Source organism: Sturnus vulgaris, chromosome 6 (genome assembly GCF_052056855.1).
Source record: "Sturnus vulgaris isolate bStuVul1 chromosome 6, bStuVul1.hap1, whole genome shotgun sequence".
NCBI lineage: Eukaryota > Metazoa > Chordata > Aves > Passeriformes > Sturnidae > Sturnus > Sturnus vulgaris.
The window spans coordinates 644922-669248 of NC_142248.1; the positions used below are offsets into that span (position 1 = coordinate 644922).

A 24327-nucleotide genomic window follows, 5' to 3' on the forward strand; every position below is an offset into this window, starting at 1 on the left:
AGATGAAAGAGGCAGAGTAAATTAAATGAGGGATTGAAGATTTTTTTCCCCCAAAGATAGCACTTTCCATGCTTCCTATTACATCTTTAAGGCAAAGTTTCCTCTATTGTTTTGCCTGAAAGCTCTAGGAATAGTTGAGCTCAACTGAAGGCATACCAACATTAAGAAAATACAATGATAATTCCACACACATACAGTGCTTACAACTTGCTGGAGTTCTACTTGGAACATTAGACAGGGCATTCTACTGAAAAGAATTCTTGCAGTACTGAGAAAGCCTTTTGATGGGCTCTCTTATAGGGGGAGAACCACAACAACAGTGTGAGCAGCTTATGAAAATTCAGCTACAAGAAAATAATACTGAGATAATAATTTCTACATTTCCTAATAATAGAAAAAAAATCTATCAGATGGTTCTCCTCTGGAGAAACACACTGGGAAAACAACAATCTCTTATTAAGTTACTGGATGCATTGAAGCGTCTAAAATATGGAGGCTTATTACAACATATTCAACACTTTAAAAAGCAATAACATTTTAAGTAGAAAATAAAGATTAATGTTTATGATGAACTGAAAAAATGTTCCTGTGTACATATGTGTATCTTCATACTTCCTTTAAATGAGGGTGTCAGAAACGACTAGTAGGAATAGAATTGACACCCGGCTCTGTGCTTGCCAGCATCCTCACAAACGCAGCCCCCAGGCAGCTACCTGCTTGCCCTCACAGGTGGGCGGGGCAGCACCCTGCAAACCCAGCACTGAGCCATTCCTGATTCCTGCCTCGCAAGCAGCCAGCTCCACACAGCACTGACTCTTTCCCTCTTTCTCTCTGCAAGTTTCCTTCTTTCTTCTGCATGACCGGCTAAACCTAACCTGTCCCGTAACCGGCCACCTGACCGTCCCCTGCACGACCGCATGTCCCTTCCTACTCACAGCCAGCAGACTCCGACTAACTGTTGACCAGCTAACCTGCTCTAACACACATCCTCATCTGACAGGCAAGGTTTCCACTCCTCGACAATCAATACAGCTGTAATTCATTGAGGAAAATTGCCTTCTGCACAATTCTTACAAACCATCCTCCCACAGAAATTCTCTTATAATTTTAGCAACTTCCACAAATGGAGAAGCGGTTCCCTTGATTTTCACTGTTGTACATGCAAATGCAACAACTTGTTTTGGACTTGGGGAACTTTTATATCAAGGACTTGAGGACAGTGAATAGATTGTTCCACAGAGAGAACTGCAGCTCTCTGATATGAACAGGCAGTATCTGGAAGCTGACATTCAGGAAACTGATCACAAATAGAAAAGGGTGAGAGTGGCTTTGTTATTAGCAAAAGTCTGCAGAAAACCAAAGTATTCTTCATCCTTGAAAAATATCAACATTAGTGATCCACACTGAATGCCTTTTTGAAGGATGTCATCCTAGTCACCTTTTCTGAGGAAGTCTGGCCTGTGCCATATGTGGTGTAAAACTCAGTGAGAGGCTGTTACCTCTGCCTGCCAGGCTGTGCCAAGTCCTGTGTGCAGCTTCAAAGTGTTTGCCTCGAAGTTTCTATACATCCAAGTGTTTGGATGTAAAGCTGTGCAAACACATCCAGTGACCTCTCCTTTGAATGCTTCAGCAAGTCAGCACATCTCCAGCCTGTCAGCACAGCCTTCCTCATCAGACTCATCCTGCTTTGGGACCGTGTGTTTGAGTTATGGATAGGAGCTTCTCCACTTCTCTAGAGCTGCTTACATCCCTTGGGTACAACTGTATACTGGCTTTGGGAAATGGTTACTAAACAACAACCCAAGGGAAAAAAACCAAGCAACTCAAGCCCCCCTGAACCAAAGAGAGCAGTGGCGAGCAGGAAGCCTTCAGTAGGTGTAAATGTGAGTGCTGGAAATTGTTTGGATTATTTCCATTTTACTGAACTATGCACTCACAGGGATTTCACTGGGACTTCTAACTGCAGTTAAGTAAAATAAACGCTGTTACCACAAGAGTAGCAGTTCAGTGAAAGAAACGATCAACCCATACAAGTTAATTAAGCATCAGCAGGAGAAGAGTTTCCAAAGTTTAGGGCTGCTGCCGCAGAGGGTTAAAAAGTGATCCCAAAAGGAACAGCCTATGAATCCATAGACTATCAATTTTAATCCAATTTCAGTATCTGGAGGTCAATGTTCCTACATGCCAGTTACATGGGAAATGAAAAGTATTTTCAAGGAAAATCATGGCCAGAAAGGTTATTTCTCTGGGAGGAATAACTACTGAGGAGAAACGTAAGAACCTTTTTAGAGCTTTAGAAAACCCAGTTACATTCAGTATGTTAGCGCACTTTTGAAAAAATTCTCCTTACAGCCTTTCCGTCCGTACCTGAAACTCACCTGCTGAAGGGCTGCCCACCCTGATCACAAAAAGCAGAGATAAATGAGGCCATTTCCTGAGGATTGCGGCAGAGGCGGGGCTGCCCAGCCACTCCCATCACCTGCGGCGCTACAAAACCCGCACGGCCCGGCCCAGGAGCGTGCAAAGCCATGGCCAGTACCATGGGAGCCGGGCGAGCGCTGGGGCTGCTGTTGCAGGTGAGTGTTGGGTGGGACTCCGGCCGGGACCATCATCTGCAGGTACGGGCTCGCCCTCCGCCTGCCCGCTTTGAGTGCCGGCTGTCAGCCATCCGCAGCCAGAACGTACATTCAGCTTTTTGAGGGGCAAAAAGTCTTCCTGCAGCTCTCGTGAGAGGGAGCCCATCTGGGTTTTTCTTGTTTTCTTCTTCAAGAGACTTTAGTAACTTTCCCGAACTTTTTGTCCGTGTTTGGCACGGACGCGTCTTTGTCCCGGGAAGCCTGCGGCTGCCGCTAACTCAGCGCCCTTCAGGGATGCCGGCACATTTCACGGCTTTGCATCCTCGCTCACTCGCCGCTGCCGCATTCCGCCTCTCCTCGGAGAAAAAAAAAAGTTACAAGTCAGGAGTGAGTTCTTTAATAGTCCTCATGTTCTTTAACTATGAAACTGGAGGTTATCCCACCTCCCCACAGTTACGGGGAAGGTTTTCAGTCTACCAGTGGGAGACTTTAAAGAGCAGGACCCTCTTGGTTTTAGTTTAGAAGTTGCCCGCTGGTGGCAATTAGTGACGGGGCGCTCGGCGGCCACCCCTTCCTCTCCTGCTTTTGTTCTAGACGTTTTTCTCGTGTGAGCGTTGTGAGGGCTGTGACTCAGGTGTCCCTGAGCGCAGGGAATGAACGAACCTGCGCTCGCCTCCCTGAAAGCACCTGACCCCGCCCTGCTGAGGCGCCTACGCGGGAGCGCTGCCGACGAGTGCGCGACCTGCATGCTTCTTTTGCATTAAAAAAAAAAAAAAAAAAAAAAAAAAATCATTCCCAATGCTCCTGAAGTAGCGCTGTTGATGACTCGGTTTGCCTTCTGCCTAAAGTTAGAGCCAGTGAAACGTGTTGTATGTGGAGCGTTTCCTCAGCTTTGCGGGAGCGAGACTAGCACCATGAATTTAGAAATGGGGGAAGGCAGAAAGGAATCCCTTGCACACTGCAGAAACTTTGACGCCTGCAGTTCAAATGCAGTGATCTAGTGGACGGGAAACAAGTTTACATGAAGGCAGGAATGCGTGGCAATCGTTGCCTTAATTCCATCAGCCTCTGTGTGGTGCTGCCTTAACCGCAGTTTTGTGATGGCAATTACTGCTGTGAGGAGCACTTAGCAGAAATTAGTTTGGGTTTCCTCTGTGGCTTCCCACGAACTTCTGAATGTGTTTCCAAGTCTTTACAAGTTCATGTTCTCAAGGTAGTTATCGTGTCCTGGGAGGATGAATCACTCAAGATGCCTCTTTGCCTGCTCTGTAGGTTGTGCTGCTGACCATGCCTGGAGCCCAAGCGAGCTGTGGGGAGAGTGAGTATAGCCACGAAGATCTCTGTTGTGTATTGTGTGAAGCAGGTAAGGCTTTGAGCAGTTACAGCTGATAGCTATTGTTTCTTACATTGCATCCTGTGAAAGTGTGAGCCTGATTGGAGCTATGATGAGTTCTTGGTGCTGTTTGTAGTGAGAGCCCCTTAATGCAACAGGAGATGCCTGGGAGAGGTGCTTTGGCATCAAGCCAGGAAGCCTCTGCTTGTGGTTGAGGATCAAGTTTTTGAAGTTAAGTGATTTAGTTAGTGCTACAGGAATTCTGCTATTTCTGTGTCTGTAGGCAATACTTCAGTATGGTTTTGCTCTCCCCTCCATGCTCAAGGTGTGGTAGAGTTAACAAGTTTTGCACCAAGAAGAAACCTCTCCTTAGTATCAGAAGCTTATGGTGCATTGAGGTGGGATTCAGACAAAGGAGGAAAAGAGTTAATTGAAAGCAATTCTCTGTGGGCATGCCCCATTCCTTCAGCCATGGTGCCATCCACTGCAGTGACTCATCCTTGTCCCAGCTGAGGCCTTGCTGGATGCCTCCTTTTGCACCTCTCCCTGTCTGAGTGGCCAATTGCAAATGTGCCTCCTGCCTCTCCCGTGCTGCTCGGTTCATGTGGCACGTGATGGATTTGCAAGGAAGGGTTGACCTCTCCCCAGTAATGTGTGTTTGAATATCCTGGTTTAGCCCCTTTGTCTGTCTAAAGCTCTCCTGAGATTGCTGCTATTTCTCTTCTTCCACAGGTACTTTTGTTGCTGATCACTGCAGTGCTTCCCATTTGAGAGGAAAATGTGACCCTTGCAAGGAAGGAAAAGGCTTTACTGCCCATGCAAATGGCTTGGAGGGATGCGTGCCTTGCAGACAGTGCAAAGAAGGTACTAAATCTTATGAATCCTGATGAAACCTTTAACCATTTCCCCTTTTCTAATGTGGAAAACCTGGTCTTCATGGAGCATATTGAACGTAAAAGTAAATTGCCTTTATGGCCTGAGTATAATCTTTGCACTTTTTAACTTATATTTTCTTTCTAGATCAGATAACCCTGAGTCCCTGTACTCGGACACGGGATGCTGAATGCCAGTGCAAACAAGGGTATTCGTGTGCTGATGAAGCCTGTGAAATATGTGAGAGAAACAGTCCAAGGTAAGTTTGAGAATAAGTCGCTATTTTCCTTCTAGGCAATGCTAGAGCTGTGGCCCAATCTGTGGCAATAGCTAACACATCATCAGGCTGTAAGTAATTGCCCTGAAACCAAATGGCATTATTCATCCATTTACGTTTTAGGTGTTAAAACCTGTGATGTTGAGTCCTAGAAAGACATGGACTTGGGTATCACTGTGCTTGTTGCTTGTGGTAGTAAATTTGCATTTTTTGTCTTCATGTTGGTATTTCCCCAGAAACACACTTGAATGGACTTTCTCACACCCAGCTGGAAAGTTTGGGATTTAGAGCTGCCTGTTGAAGGAAACTTAGTGTGCATGAATAATGCCTGTACTCAGTGGTTTTGTTTGCCCCTCTTAGAAGCTAACATACATTAATTTTATCTGCTTTGCTTTTATTTTTGTTTTGTAGTCTTATCTTGGATTGTTTAAAGGTGCACTTCTAGCAAAGTTTATGCATGTCCCACTTATGGTTCTAAGCTGTGCCTGATAAATAAAGAACCAGGCCTGGGCAGAGCTATGTATTCCTCTGGCAATGTTGATACAACCTTGTGTTCCCATCCACTTCAGGCATCCGGGCGGCAAAGAAATCTTGCAGAATTCCACTGATGCTATGGACACAGGCGTACCCAATCAAGGTCTGGCACACAAATCCCACTCAGCTTGTTCTGTTGGGTCTGTAGCTTCGGGCTAATAACATCAGGGCAGTCTGTAAAACAGTGTTTTCAACTGCTGTAACATATTTAACAGCAGCTGCGTTTTAGTCTGGGAGTTACTTGCTAATGACAAGTTCTCAAAGGGGTTAAAGGGACAAACCACCTTAAGTTTCACTTGGTGAAAAGCTACACGTGTTGCCAGGGTTCTTCAAGTTTCAAAGGTGGCACAGTTGAAAGCTATGGGTAGTGCAAAGATGTTGACTGTGCGTGGAGTAGCTTCCTCTTCTGCCAGGAACGTGCACTGTCCATGCTACAGCACCTGAAGCTTGCTATCATCTTATCTTGCAGACTTATTTCCCCTTAAGTGTCTCTCAGAAAACCTTGTAGAAGTTGTATTGCAGCTCTCTGCAGAATTCCCTGCTGCCTTTGGAATCGTGATGTGCAGTGCAAACAAGTACTCACATGCTCAGGGAGCTAGGGAGTCCCAGTGCCTTTTCCAGGACGAACTGTCTGGGTTGTTGTATTGGTTTGGGCCTAGGTTTTTCTCTAGGACTATAAGGAATATATTTTTGGGAAACTGTTTCAGTACTAATTTTGGTTTTCTTATTTTGCAGGGAGGAGCCCTCTTGTTTGGATTTTTGTGGCTCTGTCTGTCTTGTTTTTGCTGATTGTTCTTCTTGCTGTTCTTAAAAAGCTGAAGCGTGATAAAGGTAACTTCTTAATTAGTATCCTTGATATTTGCTCCCCAGAGTTAGGCAAAACATGCACTCGGGCTGTCCCTGGTTCTTGTGTTGCCTTACAGGGGACCTGTGTGAGCTTTAGCTCCTTTAGCATGTGATTTGAAATTAGCGAATCATGTAAAATGAAGAGTAGTTTTGTTTGGTAAATAAAATGCGTAATCTTTTACTATGAGCTTTCTTATCTTGCTGACAGATGTCTCTGCTTCAAAGCAACATTACTGTATGATCCTTTAAAGGGAATTCTCCAATCTACTTGCCTTGTACTGGCCAAGTTGAAAAACCTGTGTGTGGATCTGATGCATGGGGCAAAAATAGCAACTAATTGATCACTAATTACTTTCTCTGTGTTTGGCTTTGGAGTTTATTTTTGTACAAATTGGTACCCTTTAGTCATTTGAACCTCTTCATGTCAATGTTAAGTCCTGTGTGAATTTATTTTTTTAGTGGAAACTGTGCTGTTTTCCTTGGAAACTTCTATTTTCACTGCTGTGTATTCAATAATTTTTGCTACTTGTGTGAAAATTATTCTCATTTTTAAATGCTAAGTTTGTTGAAACCATGTCTTACTGATTGTATTGCAGTAAAGACCATTTCTGCCTTCTGTATTGCAATAGCCTGCAACAATGCTGAGAAACAAAAGCTGGAGGAGGTTGCAAGAGTGGCTTAACAGCTGAACTGCATCTTGTCTGCATTTTACTAAGCAGGACTCTTTTCTGTATTAGGGTTAGCACAATGTTTGTGTTGTTGGTAGAAGCTAAGGGTAGTACTGTGGTGAAATGCATGACAGGTCAAAGAAACCAAATGGCTTTTAAAGCTTTGCTGTGCTACAAAATTTTCTATTCCATGTATGTCTTGTGTGAATTCAGCCATGTTTTAGTTGCTGCAATTCCTTGGTTTCTTAGACCCTTCTTTTGTTTTTCAGCTGCCTTAACTGATAAAGTTGCAGAGGGGGATCTGGTAAGTATGTGATGGATCAAGTGTTTCATCTCAGTCTAATTGTACCTGATACACAGCCCTCAATGTTTGTCTCTCTGTAGATCTCTGGTAGGATGTGTTCCTGTGATGCAACAAGTTGTGATTCATACAAGGTCCAATGTTAATTAGCAATTGCATGATACATTCAATATCTGCATGTGTCTGCTGCACTTGGCCTTGTTAATACCTGGAAACATTTCAGAGCCTCTGACCAGGATGCTTTGGAAGCAGGGAAAAATCTTGGGCTAGCTGCAGGTTTTTACTTCAGACTGTCTCCAAGTGATACTTTAGTCCAATTAATTTAGTTTTTGCTGCTTCACATGTGTATTCCCCAACTGATGGCAGCTATTGTTTATCTGCATGGTGGTGTTTGAGTTCTCATTGCATTGTGACTACAAATTATTGTTCATAAGACGTAACCACTCCTGATCCAGTAAAGTGCTTGAGTCTTCCTGCCTTTGGGCTCATGTCACAACCTACAGACCAGGACCTGACAATCTAAATTCTTGGTCTTAAGCAGTCCCAAAAGAGGAGGGGGGTTCAGGGCTCAGATTATGCCAGTCCCAAAGTCCATCCCTAAAAAGGGTTTATCCAGTTGAGGCTGGCTGCTGGCATATGTTCTAACTTGAAGCTGGTTAAACCCTGGCATCCTGTAGTCAAACACTATTTCACAACCTTGCTGTTTGAGTCTGAAGAAACCTATTGCTAGTCTAGCTTTCTGCAAGATAAATACAAAACTGAATAAAGTAAATGTGAGCTAGCTTTAGGTTTTCTAGTCAAGCTCCATCCCTACCAGCACCACAAGGCAAAAATGAGCTGTCTTAGTTTTACACAACAAACATTAGTCTTGATGAGGAACTATGAAAAAAATCCAGACTGTTCTCAGTGTGTGTACAGCACTTCTTTCTCCCTGCAACTTCTCTTGTCCTTCACCCATGCATGACCCACCTAGTATATGCACTCTTTTCTAATGTTACTAATTAGACATTGAGTAATTAAATGCATTTTAATTTTGTCAAAAATACTTGAAGACTGAAGAAACAGAATTGAAAGAGATGTTCAAAAGCTCACCCTAAACTTTCCTCTTTTTCTTTTTTAAGGTCCGTAAGTGGCTCAAATATGTGACACAACCTGGTTTTTTTGTTGGGTTGTGTTCCCCCTCACGCCCTGGCCAGATTTGCAGCACTTCATCTGTTTGTAGAAGCTGATGAAGAAATGTGAAAAAAACCCTGGTCAAAATGCTGTGCCATAGGAATAGGCAAATGGAACATCTCTTTAATTTGAATAAAGTGGTTGTAGAATGATGCAGTTATAAACTGGTGCATGTCTGGTGCATGGAAAATTCTCTCATGTAAGAGCTGCCACAGGCAGGTGCAAAGTCTGCACTTGGAGTGCTTGTGCTTCTATAACAGCTTATTTGCTGAGGAGAGTGGTACAGTGATGCAGTCCTGATACTGAGTATTTTGGCAACTACACACCTTCCCTCCCAAGAATCAGCGAGTTCATACTGCTCTAATGCCTCCAACAACTGCTGATGCTTGAATAGCTGATGCTGGATTTTGAAACAAAAGTGTCAGCCATGCTGTGCTCTTCCAGTCATTTGTTTTCCTGTTTAAGAATTGTCCTGTATAAATAAGATCAATTTCTTTAATGTGTTTCTACCCTTAAACAGATAGTGTTTTCAGTGGGAATGATATACAACTTACCTGTGTGATAGTTGGGGGGTTCTCCCTTATGTCCCTGCTTTTGCCCCTTGGTCAACGGCTGGTGTCACTTTGGGTTACTGTCCCTGTGTAAGCAGAAAACATGCTGGCTTATGCTTGCAGGGGGACTGCACCTTAGTGAACACGAGTCTCAGGGGCAGGTATTTTCCACATGTATAAACATATTTCTAAAGCTTGCCAGCTTTAGCACTATTAGTCATGCTAAACATGTGCCTCTGCTTCGTGCTTGTACTGTTCATGCTGACTGGTGCTGTATTCGCTGTCTATGCTTGTTTATTGAATTGACAATGCCAAAAACGAAGGGAGCTTCCAACTTTGCCCCCTCACAAAAGCTATGCAATTTACATGGGTGCTCACTGGCTTCTTTCAGCTGACTGTAGTTTGTGAATCTCCAGGAAAGCTAATCCAGCCACAGACAGCCCAAGGCAGTGCACTTCCATGAAGCTGATAGGCTCTGTAGCAACAGTTCTGAGAATCAGCCTTGACATAGTACTAGGCCAGAGGCCCCTGGTGCTGTTAAGAGCTCAGCAAGGCAACTTAATTGCCTCCTGTCCTAGGAGGGGTACCTACCTCCTGTACCCAGAGGGGGAGCAAGAAGCAATCTACATCAGTAAAAATAATAAGAATTTCCTGTGGTTGATGTGGAGGTAACTTGTGAGCCTTACCCTGCAGTCTGGTGGGTGCAGAACAGCCAGGGAGGTGGAGAGTCAGGCTCTGAAACCATTTGAAGTCTAATTGTGTGAAGGCCACAATTTTGCCAAATTAAGGGCTCTCCTTTCATTTCTCTGACATCTGATGTCTTCAAGTATTTCCTTTTCTTCCCCCAGAAGGAAGTAGCAGAAAATAATGTGGTTTCTGAGCAGGGCACTGGCCCATGCAGGAGCTGGAAGTGCTGTATGAGAGCAAGTTTGAGGAGAATTGCTAAGTCTTCTTTGGCAGCAAAACTTGCCCAGAGTTCTTCTTTTCAGTAGAATGCCCTGTCTAATGTTCCAAGTAGAACTCCAGCAAGTTGTAAGCACTGTATGTGTGTGGAATTATCATTGTATTTTCTTAATGTTGGTATGCCTTCAGTTGAGCTCAACTATTCCTAGAGCTTTCAGGCAAAACAATAGAGGAAACTTTGCCTTAAAGATGTAATAGGAAGCATGGAAAGTGCTATCTTTGGGGGAAAAAAATCTTCAATCCCTCATTTAATTTACTCTGCCTCTTTCATCTCCCTGACAGAAGCTACCCTTTTGTGATAGCAGCGAATGCTGCCTTGGAGCCAGTCGCGTGTTTTTTTCACCATGCAATTTTCTTTACTCCAGTACTTTCAGGTCTGCTCTGAAATATGCCCCCCTTCCCCTTTTTGCTGTGTATGCTGTAAAAGCAAGCTGTCAAGTAGGTAAAAAACGATTGTGAGTGAAGCACCCTGCTTTGTTGGAGTAATGGTCCAATTTTGTATTACAGGTACAAGAACCAAGTCAGATAATTGCTACAGATCTCTCTCCTAGTGGTAAGTATTCCATATATTGGCAGTACTTGGGACTTGGTTTTTTTTTCCTGTTGACTTTAGTTGACTTACAGAGTAGTATAAAGAGGCTAATGAATATTGCTTAGAGCTATAAGGCTTCCAGTTTATTGTAAAATATGCTGAAACAAGATTATTGCTGCATTTGTAATGCTGGTGGTGAACTGTTCTACTTTGGAGCATGACTTTCCTGCATGGGAGTAGAGCGTAGCCATGACTTTAAGAATAAGAACGGTACAAATTTTGGAAAGAAATTTTAAAGCAAGTCTGCATTGCAGCAGTGTAGCCTACTTTACTGAATGAGGTGTATGTCAGAGTGAGAGATCTCTCTGTCAAATATCCCCTCACGTGGAAGAGCACATGAAACTCCCACACATCCACCTGTACCCTGCAAATTGTTGTGCTGGATGTCCAAGTGATGGGTTTTGTACATGGTGGTCTTGTTGTGTCAAACCTATGCCAGCAGCATAGCAAAGTGGTTAAAACTTCCTATTTAGTAGCCCTGCCAAAGAAACATACCAGCCAATGAAGCCTTTCTCTAAACCACCTTTACTGGATGGTACCCTGCCTTAGGAGATCACTTCTGAGATGTGCACCAACACCTTTAGCTAATTTCAAGACCCCTTAGTAGAAAACCTGTTTGTCCTGCTGCTTCTTAGGTGCCAAATCCTTCCTTGCTGCTGCTGTTTAATGCAGGTATTGGCTGAAAATTAAGGGGAAAGTATGTATGTGGGCTATGGAAAGAAACCCTTGTGTTTTAAAAGCCAAGCTGATGTGTGCTGTGTGTTTCTTCTTGCAGAACTGAGAGAACCCTCTGATGTCTTTATAGAGGAAGAACTACCACAACAATGTGGGCGGCTTATGAAAAGCTCAGCTACAGGAAAATGATACTGAGACAATCACTTATAGTATTATTTTTTGTACTATTCTTCTATTATTTATTCTATTATTTATTCTACTATTACTTATTCCTAAGAATAGAGAGCAATTCTATCAGATGCTTCTCCTCTGGAGAAACAGTCTGAGAAAGCAATAATGTATTATTAATTTACTGGATGCCTTGCGGTGTATAAGATATGGATATTACAATATGTCAAACACTTTAAAAGGTAATAACATTATAAGTAGAAACTGAAGATGAATATTTGTGATGAACTGCAAAAATGTTCCTGTGTACATATGTGTGTCTTCAGACTTCCTTTAAATGAGGGTGTCAGATACTGCTAGTAGAAATGGGATTGACACCCTCACCTCTTGCAGAGAGCCGGCAGGGATGTAATGGCTCTGCTATTTTCGTGTTTACCTGCCCTGCCTACCTTTGAGTTGTGCAATATTAAACTCAGGTGCCGGATGTTCACTTGGGCGCCAGGAGGTCGGGCATCCCTTAGTGCGTGTCGCTGCTCTGCTGCCCCAACCTGGTGGGGACCAAGAGTCGGCTGCTGTTTTTGAGAGAGCATTGTGATGCTTTTTTTTGGTTTCGATTTTGAAGGGTTTGCTCAGCGCCGTTATGTCGAAGCAATAAAAGCCTGTCTGAGATGGAAAACGGACTCTGGGACCTTTTTCTGGCGGCCGTGTCTCTGTCCTTGGAGTTGTTTAAGGAAAGGCGGGCGGCGACACTCGGAGCTGGGCTTGCTTGGCACGGTGCCGTTGGGTCATAAGGTGGCCGTGTGGGGCGGGTCGGTGCGGTGAGGGGCTGTGTGGGGCCCTGAGGGGAGGGTCGGTGCCAAATGGGGCGGTGCGGTGTGGAGCCGGGCCGTGAGGGGCGGGTCGGTGCGGTGTGGGGCCGGGCCGGGCCGGGCCGTGAGGCGCTGTCCGTTGCCCGGGTGACCCGGCCCGTCGGAAGTAGCGTAGGGCGGGCGGGGCCAGGCTTCCGGACGCGCTGTTGCATCAGCTCGGGAGCGAGGGCAGGCGGAGGCAGCAGCAGCAGCAGCGGGATGGCAGCAGCCGCCAGCGCCGAGCACGGTAGGTGGGCACGCGGCGCCGCGGGCCCCCGGCGGGGCCGGGCCGAGGGGCAGCCGGAGTTGTCACGACTCGGTGGGCGCCGGGGTCGCGGCCCCGCCGCTGTCACGGCGGTGGCGCTGGGGTCGCCTCCCCTGCGCGTACCCGGGCTCCGCTGGCGCCCGGGGGGCCCCGCTGCCGCAGAGCCCCGCGCTGGGTGCGCGTCCCGCGGGACTCGGCTCGCCTTGTGCCTCGCCGCGGGTGTAAGGTTCATGCTGGCGTTCGACGATTTGTGGAGAAAACTCGGAGCGCTCCTCGCCACCCACGTCTGGGAGCAGCTGTCCCCCAGCTCGCTGGGTGCCGGCAGATGCTGGGTGCGCTCGGTCCGTGCGCTGCTTAGAGCGCCGTCCCTGCTTTTCACCTGTCTCTGTCTCCTGTACTGCCTTTCCCAAGCCATCAGTGCTCTCCCCTGAACTCACGCCTGAACTTTTGGACTTTTACGGACATTTTTTGTGGTCGTGTTTTAATGATGGGTTGTACTGTTCGCTTCCATATGGAAGGAGAGCTAGGATAGTACTATAATTTTTGGCGCTACTGTAGCAAATGAAACTTGGAATACCAGTCATGCAAGTATGAAATACCATTATGGTATGTAAAGGTTGGAAATTTCTGTCATTCCAGCTAAGGATCTGTAAATACAAATATTTTTGCCCCTTTTTCTTTGCTACCGAAAGTTACTTTGCTCTTTTTACATCACATATAATTCCCACTGAAGCGAAACATTTCTTGTTGTCAAGGGATTGGCTTTTTCAGAAGTCTTTTCAGTATTTTGGGGGGAAAAAAACCCAAGAAAGGCTCAGTTCAGGCACACTTTGAGAAACTCTTTAGTTACTGTTAGTTAGAGTGGGGTTTTTTACTGGAACTGCAATTGTTATATTTAGTTTCAGTTCAGGAAAAGTGGAAGTGAAACTTTCAGGGCTCAAAAGACTAGGATTGACAAGCTCTTCCTTGATGTGGGATACTCCAGTATTAAAAATCCCTCTTCATCTAAAAGCTTCTTGCTCCTTATATGTGAATTTTGATAAATCCTTTGTTTTTGTGTCTCAGTGTATACTGTACCTGGCATTAGTTGGAATCACTGTATTGGTTTGGTTCTTGTGAAATGTTAATGGAAAAGGAGATTTCATCTTGGCCGAGCAGATGGTTGGAATTCTTTTCAGAAGTACCAGAGTGGCTGGCCAGGATGATAAATGGGCAGTTTGGAGCTGTATTAATAATGTTACATTTGCTTTTTTTGGGTTGTCTAAAATTCGTGAAAGCTAGGTAGTATGACAAATTACATTTCAAAATGTTCAGAAATTGGTAAGATTTATTTTTGGAGAATGCCTTTGCAGAATTCCGACAACATTTACAGTGTCATCAGATTATGGTTGACAAGGTTAGCAGGTTCAGGGAAGCACAGGAAACATAATTTTTCCCTGAAGCCAAGTAAACCCCTGGTGTTGTGTTAGCTAGCTTAATGCCTACTTTATGGCTTTCCTGTATTTGCTTTGCTGTCCACACCTTCAAGGAGCAGAGATTTTAATTTTCAAGTTAATAAAAGTGGAAATTTTCAGTGAAGTTTGGTATTGTGTGGGTTATGTGTCTTGATTAAACCTCCGAAGTTATGTGCAGGTAAAATGTAGAAGCTGTCCTGTGCCTTTGAGTTCGTGTGTCACTGCAGTCTCTTAGACAAATTTCCAGTGTCCTTTAATAGTCTCTGAAGCACTCCATACATGGGAAGAAGAATGTGTGACAATTATATCACCCAAAGAGATTGTACACCAGCGGTTATTGTGTGAGAACTGTATTCATTGATGTCTGTGGAATTTTTTTTTAAAAAACTTTCTACTGTTACATTGTTACCTTAATTCTTCTGATTTTTCAAGGTTATTTTGCTACCTCTCCAATACTCGTGCTCAGTGCTTATTTCTTCTTGTGTGATATGATATCTATGGATCATTCTGTTCGCATGAGTTAAAATTCAGTGTTATGCAACAGCTCTGTAGTACTCTCATGCTTTTGCTGTCAAGGAGACACTCCCTGATGCAATTGGATAGTAACAACTGTAGTTTTGGGGATGAAAAAAAAATGCGATTAGAGAGAAGGACAATTCCTTAGCCTGTTTTCCTACAAAGTAAACAGGTCAGATGTATGTATATCTATCGGCCCTTCTCCCTCGATGCTTTTTGAATCCATTGATTGGTATTAATTAATCAATTAATTTGACAGTGGGCAGCTGCCTCTTGCACACCATTGGCAGACTTAGCAAAGAGGGGCTGGAGCAATGCAGGAGGATGAGGATACTGAAGTGTATGGGAAAATAGGATGCAGCACTTAGGAGGTACTGGGAAATATTTCAGTGGGAGTGTTTAATAAATTGAAGGAATTGCAAGACAGGAGGAACTGAGGATGGAACAGAATGGAAATCACAGAAAACCAGATTCTGTAGATGTACTATTCTTCTTTTAGTCGTGATATCAATTAAACCAAAACAGACTTTTATATAGACAGCTGTCACTGATTCCTTTTGCTTGAAAAAAGGGATCCACTGCTACACTGTCTTCCAAGACAGTGTTATCATAGTCGTTTGCTCAGCACAGCCGGTGAAACTGATGTGGGACACTGGGAATGGGACAGTGAGCCTGCCAAACATTATAATTTCAAGTATTAATGTCTGTGCCAAGATTGCTCAAAAAAATTCAGTTGTTAACCTTATCGGTGCTGAGCTGGTCCCGGCATTCACAGGCAGTGTTTGCCACTTCTCCTTGCCAAAATTAGCTTGTATGAGTGCTGTAATATTTGTTGTATTTGTGTGTAAGTTCAGGCAACTTCCCTTTTAGATTGGTTTACAGATGTGGTTGGAAAGCACTTATATTGTTTCAGATACACTGACTTGCTTCCCATTAGCAGCCTGGTGTGTGAATAATGGTCATAATAACCATAATAATACTTCGCAAATTGAGTGTTGTTTTTCCTTGCAAAAGATCTTTTCTTTGAGATATAGTTTCACTTCTACCCAGACCATTCTTGTAATATCGTTTTTTTGCCTTCTCCCTCATATGTTTCATGTATACAAAATTCACATTGTGGGAAGACTTAAGTCTTAGATTTCCACTGTTAATGAACATAACTGTTTCAAACTATTTCATGTGTATAAACATGTGCGGTTCTGTGCTGATAAACATCAGTAAATATTTAGGAGCATTAAAAGGTTATAGTCAAATGAATAGTGTGAGCCGAAGCTGAATCCCATTCAGCCGGGTAAGGCAAATCTATAAGGTCGAGTTATGAACCATTATTTCCTTAGTATTCCTTATTTGTACTGCACAATTACATGGATAGGCCTCGAGAATGATTTATACTTTACATGGATCTGTCTTCTTTTGTTCATAGATTTTAAATATCTTTTGTGAATTTTGATTTAATTTTTTTTGTTAAATCATTGACCTTTTTTATTAGTTCTGATATGTCACTATATCTTATTTATACCCCAAAGAGTTGAATGCAAACATTCTTGATATCTAGCTGTCATTTTGCTGTCATCCTGAGTTACTGTTGGATATTTTAATAATTGATTTCCATATAGAAAATGTTTCATAAAGTTTTAATTGATGATATTTGGAAAAAACTTAGATTGTGCCATCCCTCACATCTTCTCCTAGCCATCACTTTCCCATCTCCTTTCATTTCTGCCATTCCAATAGTTGTGTTCTGTGAGCACCTCCATGGTTTGGGAACTCCTTGTGCAGGAGATATTCCTGCCAGTGTGAGAAGTGTGGGACACTTCTGGCTGTGGTCTCTGGGATTTGGGAGCAGGGACAGGTGCTGTCATACTGCCTCTGTCACTTTACTACACATGACCTTGGTTCAAATTACCTTGCTGGCTGACTACCTAGAAAGGATATTGCCTTCCTGTTTATACAGTACTTTGAACACGAACAGAGCTACAAACACTGAATCATTGTAGGAAAATGTGAATGCTGGGTTTGCCTAATGGCAGTGCTAACCCAGTGCTATAACCTCAGAGTGTTTTGCACCCACTGGCTTGCACAGGGCGTGCTCTTCCAGTGAGCATTCCCACCAGCTCACAGAGCTTTCCTCTGTGTCCCTGTATTTGTCAAGATGAGACATAACTGAACCTGCTTTGCCTATATGCCAAAGAAATAATGGAATTTTTAAAAATTGTGAGAGAGGTGCACGATCTGCTATACTTTCTGTTTGTGTAGATTTTACTAATTTTAAATATTATTCATGTGCCTGAGGAGAGAAAGGGCATGGGAGAAGAATGGGAATATACAGCAGCAGCTGAAGTTTTGAGTTTCTACACCAAGTAGGAGGAACTGAGCATTGTGCTGGGAGCCTGCATGCAGGCAACAACCCTGCAAAGATGTAACCACATACTCAAGTTCAGTAGACGTGTTCACAGCCTTTACACAGTGTATAAAATTAATAATATTTAAATATTGTCAGAATGAGTGTTTTAGGAGCATGGAAAAGAGTGACTGATTAGGTTTGCTCTGTGTGAAGTATTTTCTCCAATTTTAATAGATTATATTCTTCATGAAAAAGACCTGTGTTCTTGTCCTTATTACTCTTTGAAAGATGTCTTTAAAAACTTACAGCAGCATGAACATAATCCTGTTAACAGGAAGTACATATTTATTTGGTAGCTTGTATTAAATCTTATTTTCTCAAATTTCTTACCAGTTGCCAGAGCTAATTTACAGGGGGAGAGATATATTATAAGGATATATTTTGGTCATGGGATCTCCTTCTTTTAATGCTGACCAAATGTCCTGTGCCTCTCTTTACAGCTTCCAGCTACAGTTTTATTCTGAGCATTAGTGAAGAGGAAGCCAGGGTGAAGGCTCTGAACGAGTACCTGAGCACTCGTAGTTATATCCAGGGGTTCACATTTTCACATGCAGATGTGGAGGTGTTCAGAAAGTTTTCGGGGCCACCTGTGGACCAGTATATCCATGTTGTCCGGTGGTACAGACACATAGAAGCAATCTATGATGGCAGCAGTGAAAAAAATGAGCCTTGTAAACTTCAAACAAGTGAGTAATATAAAACTGGTGGGCAGGTTGTAGACTAGCTGACATTGTATTGGTTGTTATTGCTGAGAATTCCAAAAAGTTCCCTTTCATACTTTCTTGCACACCTTAAAATTTACAGTATCAATTTGTATTCGAAGTCATAACATTATTGTTGCATACACTTACTGTGTAATTGAGAGATTCTGACCTATTTAGATGTAAAAGCTGTTATCAAATTTTTTATGTGAAAATTCCTCAGTGTGAATTTGATTATGTATATTTTCTTTAAAAAGCTGGCTATCTTCTGGTTGGTAAAAGAATGTGTGGGTTTGGGCTTTTTCCTGGAAACACCAAGATTTACCCAGTCTACTTTTCTCCTTGCAAGATTAACCAGATAGTTGTTGTGTAATATACAGATCTATAACAAAATAAACGAAATACTACCTCTTATGATTGTTATTAATACTGAATTTCGCAAAGAATGTCTGGTGTTCTTTTTTAACCCTGGTAATTTAGGCATGCTGACGATTTGAGGAAGTATTAACTGGTTAATCTAGACCATTGTGTAAGCATGGGCAGGCATTTTTGGGAGCTGCATCACTCTCCTGAGTTGTTTCCCAATGAGCTAGTCTAATTTAATTGCTTTATAGTGAGATCCTTGCTCAAGGAGTCATGAAGTAAAGAAAAATAACAATGCAGAGCTGTTGTATAGTGCTTGCAATACCTGCAAATGAATGCATGTCTGTCATTCTTGCTGGTGGTCATGAGCTATTATTACTCCAGTGCCATCTTGTCACAACCTCTCCCCATTTGTGTTCTCCTGACAGACCAGCAGTTAAAATCAGACTGCTGTGAGTAAATTCTCTGTGTGTTGTGTGCCTGCAAGTGTTTGTGCTGGTTATTTCCTTCTAGCAGAGAAGGGATTTCAGCTGCATCCGTGGCTCTGATAGCAGATTTATCCATTAACTTGCAGATTGTCTGTAGACTTCCATGGATCAGGGTGGAGCAGTAAGAGAAAGGTTTCCATTTTCCATGAAGTGGAAAAGATTTCAGACCATGAAATCTTTACTGTTGAATCTCTCTTTCTGAAGGGTTATGTTGTTATAATTAGTGCATGTGTTTCAGGAGTCCTGGAATGGTGTTCTGCAGTGTTCACCATGGAAATAACACACAAATCTTCCATACTTCTTAGGCCTTGAATACTTGATTGTTGTTTTTTTGGTGTACCAGAAAACTCCATGGTGGATTAGAGCAAATGAACTTCAGTTCAATCCAGGGGAAAGGTTATACGCTGGCAGAGGTGTATTTGACCAGACTAACCAATATTTTACCAGCCTTTTACTTTGCCCTTGGCATCTGTATAGTAGATAAAATGTGACACCTAACTTGTAAGTTGAGAAATATGGGCTGCAGTATCTGGGTTTTTCCTTATGTTCATGTAGTTGTTACTGAAGAAAGCTTTACAGATTTATCTTTTATTAGACTAACCCACACAAGCTTCTTCCCCTGAGGGAAGCGTTGGCCACAGTTAAGCATGCCAGAGTAATCTTTGTAAATCAAAGAGTAAACAAATCCATACCTTGGTGTATGACCTGTGTTATGGAGAGACTACTCTTGAACTTGAGGTGTTCTCTTCAGGAGTAACTCATGCAATGAAATGTTTAGAAGGGACACATATTTCCACGGATTCATAGCATGGAAATGAAATAAATCCCTTTGTGAGGCAGAGTACTACTTAATATATTTTTTTCTTATCTGGGCGATTACTCAAAAAAGTGAGATGACGAGATTGCATTTTTTATGCCATGAATATTTACGTAACTTGAAGGTTTTCAGCCGAAATATGCATATGAAGACATTGAGGGAAACAGAGTTAATGAAAAGCACCCTGAGACACAGGATGAAAAAGGCAATTTTGTTGTCAAAACAAATAATTTGCAGAATATTTTAATTGCAGTTCAAAAGCATACCATGAGAATTCCTAAAGATAGTGCTGTGTGTATTAAGCTGGCAAACTTGCTGTATTTTTGGATTTCTTGGTTTGCTTTCATTCCTAGTTAATGTGATAATTGCTTTAACATCATTACAACTGTAAGCAGCCCAGTACACAGCAAACTGCAACTCTGACAAATCACATGCCCATGCTTCTCTTTGAAAAAACCCCAGGAGTTTAACAGCTATGTTGCTTCTTTCAAATCTAGGAGAAAACAAATGCAAGAATATTGTCACTAATATTACCCTGGGTTTTATCTACTCTCTTTAATGGCAAAATGTAGGTCTCTTGTTGAATTGGAGCACATTTGTGGTAAATGTGTTCAGAAATGCCTTGTGTACATAACAACAATGCATGATAAAAAGCTGAGGCTCTTTCTAAACCTTTCTGTCAGCTCTCCCACTCAGCCTGAGTGCACATACTCTGTCAATATTGGCTCTATAGACCACCTCTGGACTCTGGAGATATTTTGCAAATTCTGTGTGGGATCTGTGATGTGCCATCACAGTAAAATCAGTGGTGTTGCAGATAGCCAGGACTGCCGTAACACTTCATTAATGATTCATTGAATTTCAAAACTCATGGTAATACTTCACCTGAATCACATACTCTTACATGTGTACCCTCTTCCTCACTGCTACTTGGATCAAAAGCTAAAAGGAATGACAAGCTAGAGAGTAGAAAATAGACTAGATTGAAACAACTTACTTTGGTTTTGGTGGCTTTGTAGGAGGCTCTAACAGAAGTAGCTGCATTACTAGGATTGAAGCTGCTTGCTCCATTTAGATATGTGTGTGTGTGTGGGGGGGTGTTCTTCTGAAATAATTGTGATAAGGAGAAAATGTTATGTTGCAAGCCTATTTGTGGAAAGTTTCTTTTCAGTTTTCTTTAAACTACCTTTTCTCCTAGGTAAAGGCAAACGTGTGCAGCCTCCTTGGTCTCCTCCTGAAGGGACAAAACATTCCAGGCTCTGCCTATACAACAGCCTGACTCGCAGTAAGGTGAGTAAATGAAAGGAAAGTGGAGATTTCCCTAGGAACACAAATAGAGCAGTCATCAAATCCTTGTTTCTGAAGTGTTTGCTTTGTCAATAGTCAGATCTCTGGGTTGTATTTTGTGGAATGTAAACAAGCACGGGCCAGGAACTCTGTGCCATTCAATTGCATTTGCTGGGCAAGTGTAATACTATATACACTAGTGTATATATACACCCTACAAGTGTGTCTCTCTTTTTGCATATTGCATAATATTCGGTTCCCAGTTTCAAGTTGTCATGCAAAATAGTCAGGCATTCAACAGTAATACACATAAGTGCAGGCAGTGTGAGCAGAATAAAATCACAGTTTCTTTATTCAGATGTTTTCTGTGTAAAAAAAAGTCTCACCAATTATACAGTTGTAATGTAGAAAGTGTAAAACTTCTTGTGGTCTTGTTTGAAAGTCCTTTTGGAAAGAGGAAATATTAAGAATATTAATTTTACATGGGATGTAGTATTCAAGTATCTGTGAACTGATTATAGGGTGTAAGCTTTTTCAATGCAAAACAAAACTTCCACTAACAGTTTGAATAGTGCCCTGCTTAGTTCAAATTGTTGTAACCTGATATCTTGATTGATGAGAATGCATAGAACATAAGCAGCCACTCCCCATTATCTCTATTACGTGTTAAAGCTGGTGATGATCTTTACTCAGGGTAAAGTTGGGAATGGAATAACTATTTGTTTTTTGTAATTATAATGCATGTTTTCATGTTGTAATCTCTAAATGGGGTGTTGCTGGCCTGGGGTCATGTCTTAAATTTCTTCTGACCATTGTACCTTCTCTTTCAATTAAGGAAGTATTTCAGCCTCAGAACGGAAAGAAGGTCTTGTGGTATTGCTGTGGTCCAACAGTTTATGATGCTTCTCACATGGGACACGCCAGGTACTTCATTCCTTACTTTGATATAGGTGGTAACAGTGCCTAGTGGAAGCAAACGCTTTTTAGAAGAAGGTTTTATTTAGATGAGTGTATTACTAGAAAATGTAATCTTTTGATTCAATGCTTGCAATTTAAGATTAAAAGCACATTGTAATATTTTATTGTTATGGGATTAAAAATTTACTAATAGATGGGGCAAAGTAAAACTGCTGCACAGTTATTGATTGAGGTTAAAATGGTTTGTGCACAGAATAGACACAAGTGTTTACTGAAAACACCCTTGTATCATTTTGGTTTTAGGTCCTACATCTCATTTGATATCCTGAGAAGAATCTTGAGGGATTATTTTAAATATGATGTTTTCTATTGTATGAATATTACAGACATTGATGATAAGGTAAGGGTTTTTTTTAAAATTGCAATCTAAAATGCTGAACTTTTAGAATGGAAGTCAGAGAGTCACATGTAATTGCCACTTGATAAGCCAAGATAAATCTTACACTTATTAACTGAGACATACATTTTGTGCACAAAGGTATTGATTTTCTCAGTTTTGTAGCATTCCTATGGTAGCAAACCCCATATTCTTGTATAATAATGAATGTTGTCAAAATAATGAAGACTAAGTATTTTAAAGAGATAATTTATTTTATTTACCTGTTGAAGTAATTAATTGACCCTGTTGAGGCAGTTCATTAACTACGTATGGTGTGTTTGATTTTTATTATTGCACACAATTCTTGTAGCTTGTTAAATTTATAGGGAAATGCCATTTGTACATAATAGATTTTATCTGCACTTTGTATGTGTCACATCAGGAAAATATTTTCATGTTTCTGATTTGTAGATCATCAAGAGAGCAAGACAAAATTACCTTTTTGAACGATATAGAGAGAACAAATCAACACCAGATCAGCTGCTTGAAGATGTTAGAACTGCCTCAGAGGTGGGTGTGCTAATCTCTGCTTGTGTTTTAGGTTCTCACTCAATAATGTAGGAAAGCATCTAAAGAATGCTTCAGACTTTGCTACCTCCTCAAACTTTCTCCTTCTTTAAGTTTTGGTCCTGCGTACATTAGAAATGTTCTTTGAACTGCACATCACTTTGATTTTTACATTGTTTTAGAATTGACAAATTCTTTAGATGGCATTCCTGATTTCTGTGATCTTAGCACTTATTTGTGAGTGCATGTATTGCTCAAACAGCATTTGGATGTTTGCGTGCTAGAATTCAAACTTTGAAAATAATCCTTTAAAAGAGTTTTTAAATGGTGGTCTGTCCATAATCTTCTAAAGCTTGGGAGGTTTCCCTTTTGTACCACTGATGACCTGGGAAAGAAAAGGCCTGAAAGCTTTTAAGGTTTAATAAATTGTGTATTCAGGACTGAAGGTGAGAGAAGGTGATTCTCTGGTAGTTTTTAGAACTACAGATCACAAAGAGATTATCATTCTAATGAATTGAAAACAGGCCTGGGAATAGGAGGGCTGGAAATTTTGGCCATCTATCTTTGCCTGACATACTCCCTAAACATTGCATTTAATCTCCTCCTGTTTCACATTAAAGCTTGTCCTTTTCAAATTCATGGTAATCAACTGCGCAGTTAAGGTGATTAGCTGCATAGAAAATGAAAACAGCAGCAATTATGATGATGATGTAGTGATTTATGAAGTCTTTCTGAAAAATGAATTTGGATGCGAACTAAAATCGTGTGATTGCACCTTTATTTCTAATGAGGAGAATATTTATGTTTCAGTAGTTGAATGTAAAAGCTTTTTCCGTGGCATAATGTCTTATTCATCACCAGCAAGGTACTATGTGGCTGGAGCATAGTGCTACTGTACTGCTGCTCGCTTTCAAATTTTTTTTTTTAAATTGTAGCCCTTTTCAGTTAAACTAAATGAAACAACAGACCCAGATAAAAAGCAGATGTTGGAGAGAATTCAAAATGCAGTGAAGTCTGCTTTTGACCCTCTACAAGAAGCTGTCCAAGCAAAGCTCCCTGCTGAAGAGATCAATAGATGTTATGAGGTAAGTTTGAACTCCTTTTCATATTTTTTGTTTGGCTTATAATTGTTAGGAGGTTTAAAAATAATTTGTAGCTCCTAGTAATTCCCTGAGACATTATGGAAACTTTAATTCATAAATAGAGGAATTGTGGGATGGAGAACTTTTTAGTACTTTGCATTCAATACAGGAAATTTGATTCTTCAGTTCAGCTATGGAGTTTTTGGATGCTGTTTTTATCAATTACATTTTTTAACCTTTCCAATGAGGATTTTGCTCTTGCATGTACTTAGACTTCCTCTTTGACTTTTTTGTCTTGGTGAATTAGTTTCATTATAGGTTAGTGAACATGCATTTCTGATGTTCCAATACTGGTGGCAGTTTTCCACACAAGTGTTTCTGTCTCTGATCATAGAGGGAAATACCTCCCACAAAGTTGTACTCAGGATTATTTTTATTAAAAACAATTATATTTAGTAACAAATAATCATGTTGACTTTATTGGGCTTTGGTTCTATCCCAGTAATCAAGTCAGTCAGTATAACTATTTTTAGTAGTTATTTTATTTTAGTAAATTATTTCCATTTTCATCTTCTCTTTGCTTTCAGATTATTCGTGATAAGTACTATGGGATACACATGGCTATATGCTCCCTTCTTGAGAAGACCCTCTCTCTAAATTACGGGTTTATTTTAAGAGGCCCAGCTATTCTAATATCAAGTGCTATCA

The 24327-nt window shown here is 41.5% G+C and overlaps 2 protein-coding genes across 6 annotated transcripts in view; both read left to right on the top strand.

The window, feature by feature from the left end:
- The first annotated feature begins 340 nt into the window (after positions 1 to 340).
- Positions 341 to 12206, top strand: LOC106859811 (tumor necrosis factor receptor superfamily member 26-like). Of its 3 annotated transcripts, XM_088166645.1 has the most exons (9): positions 341 to 2576; positions 3849 to 3939; positions 4642 to 4773; positions 4930 to 5041; positions 5629 to 5696; positions 6329 to 6424; positions 7377 to 7411; positions 10603 to 10648; positions 11463 to 12206. In XM_088166645.1, exons 1-9 carry the CDS (start codon positions 2529 to 2531, stop codon positions 11549 to 11551), a joined length of 717 nt encoding a protein of 238 aa, XP_088022771.1. In that variant the 5' UTR covers positions 341 to 2528; the 3' UTR covers positions 11552 to 12206. The 3 variants fall into 3 exon arrangements, with proteins under 3 accessions (XP_088022771.1, XP_088022770.1, XP_088022772.1); XM_088166644.1 differs by lacking the exon at positions 11463 to 12206 and having other exon boundaries at positions 10603 to 11456; XM_088166646.1 differs by lacking the exon at positions 11463 to 12206 and having other exon boundaries at positions 3849 to 3894; positions 10603 to 11456.
- A 389-nt stretch (positions 12207 to 12595) lies between these two features.
- CARS1 (cysteinyl-tRNA synthetase 1) overlaps positions 12596 to 24327 on the top strand; it is a 33004-nt gene continuing 21272 nt past the window's right edge. The window contains exons 1-7 of one of the 3 annotated variants that reach the window (XM_014887317.2): positions 12596 to 12625; positions 17458 to 17703; positions 20585 to 20676; positions 21509 to 21597; positions 21895 to 21991; positions 22442 to 22540; positions 23473 to 23622. In XM_014887317.2, coding sequence (XP_014742803.1) covers positions 12598 to 12625; positions 17458 to 17703; positions 20585 to 20676; positions 21509 to 21597; positions 21895 to 21991; positions 22442 to 22540; positions 23473 to 23622 — 801 coding nt within the window. In that variant the 5' untranslated portion in view covers positions 12596 to 12597. Of the gene's footprint in view, positions 12626 to 17408; positions 17704 to 20584; positions 20677 to 21508; positions 21598 to 21894; positions 21992 to 22441; positions 22541 to 23472; positions 23623 to 24327 lie in introns of those variants that run through there. The other 2 variants (XM_014887318.2, XM_088166651.1) reach the window with 2 other exon arrangements.

Coding starts and splice junctions, on each gene's coding strand:
- LOC106859811 (XM_088166644.1), top strand. CDS start 2,529: ATGGCCAGTACCATGGGAGCCGGGCGAGCGCTGGGGCTGCTGTTGCAG. Junction 4,774..4,929: donor TTGCAGACAGTGCAAAGAAG/GTACTAAATCTT, acceptor TTTTCTTTCTAG/ATCAGATAACCCTGAGTCCC. Junction 5,697..6,328: donor CACAGGCGTACCCAATCAAG/GTCTGGCACACA, acceptor CTTATTTTGCAG/GGAGGAGCCCTCTTGTTTGG.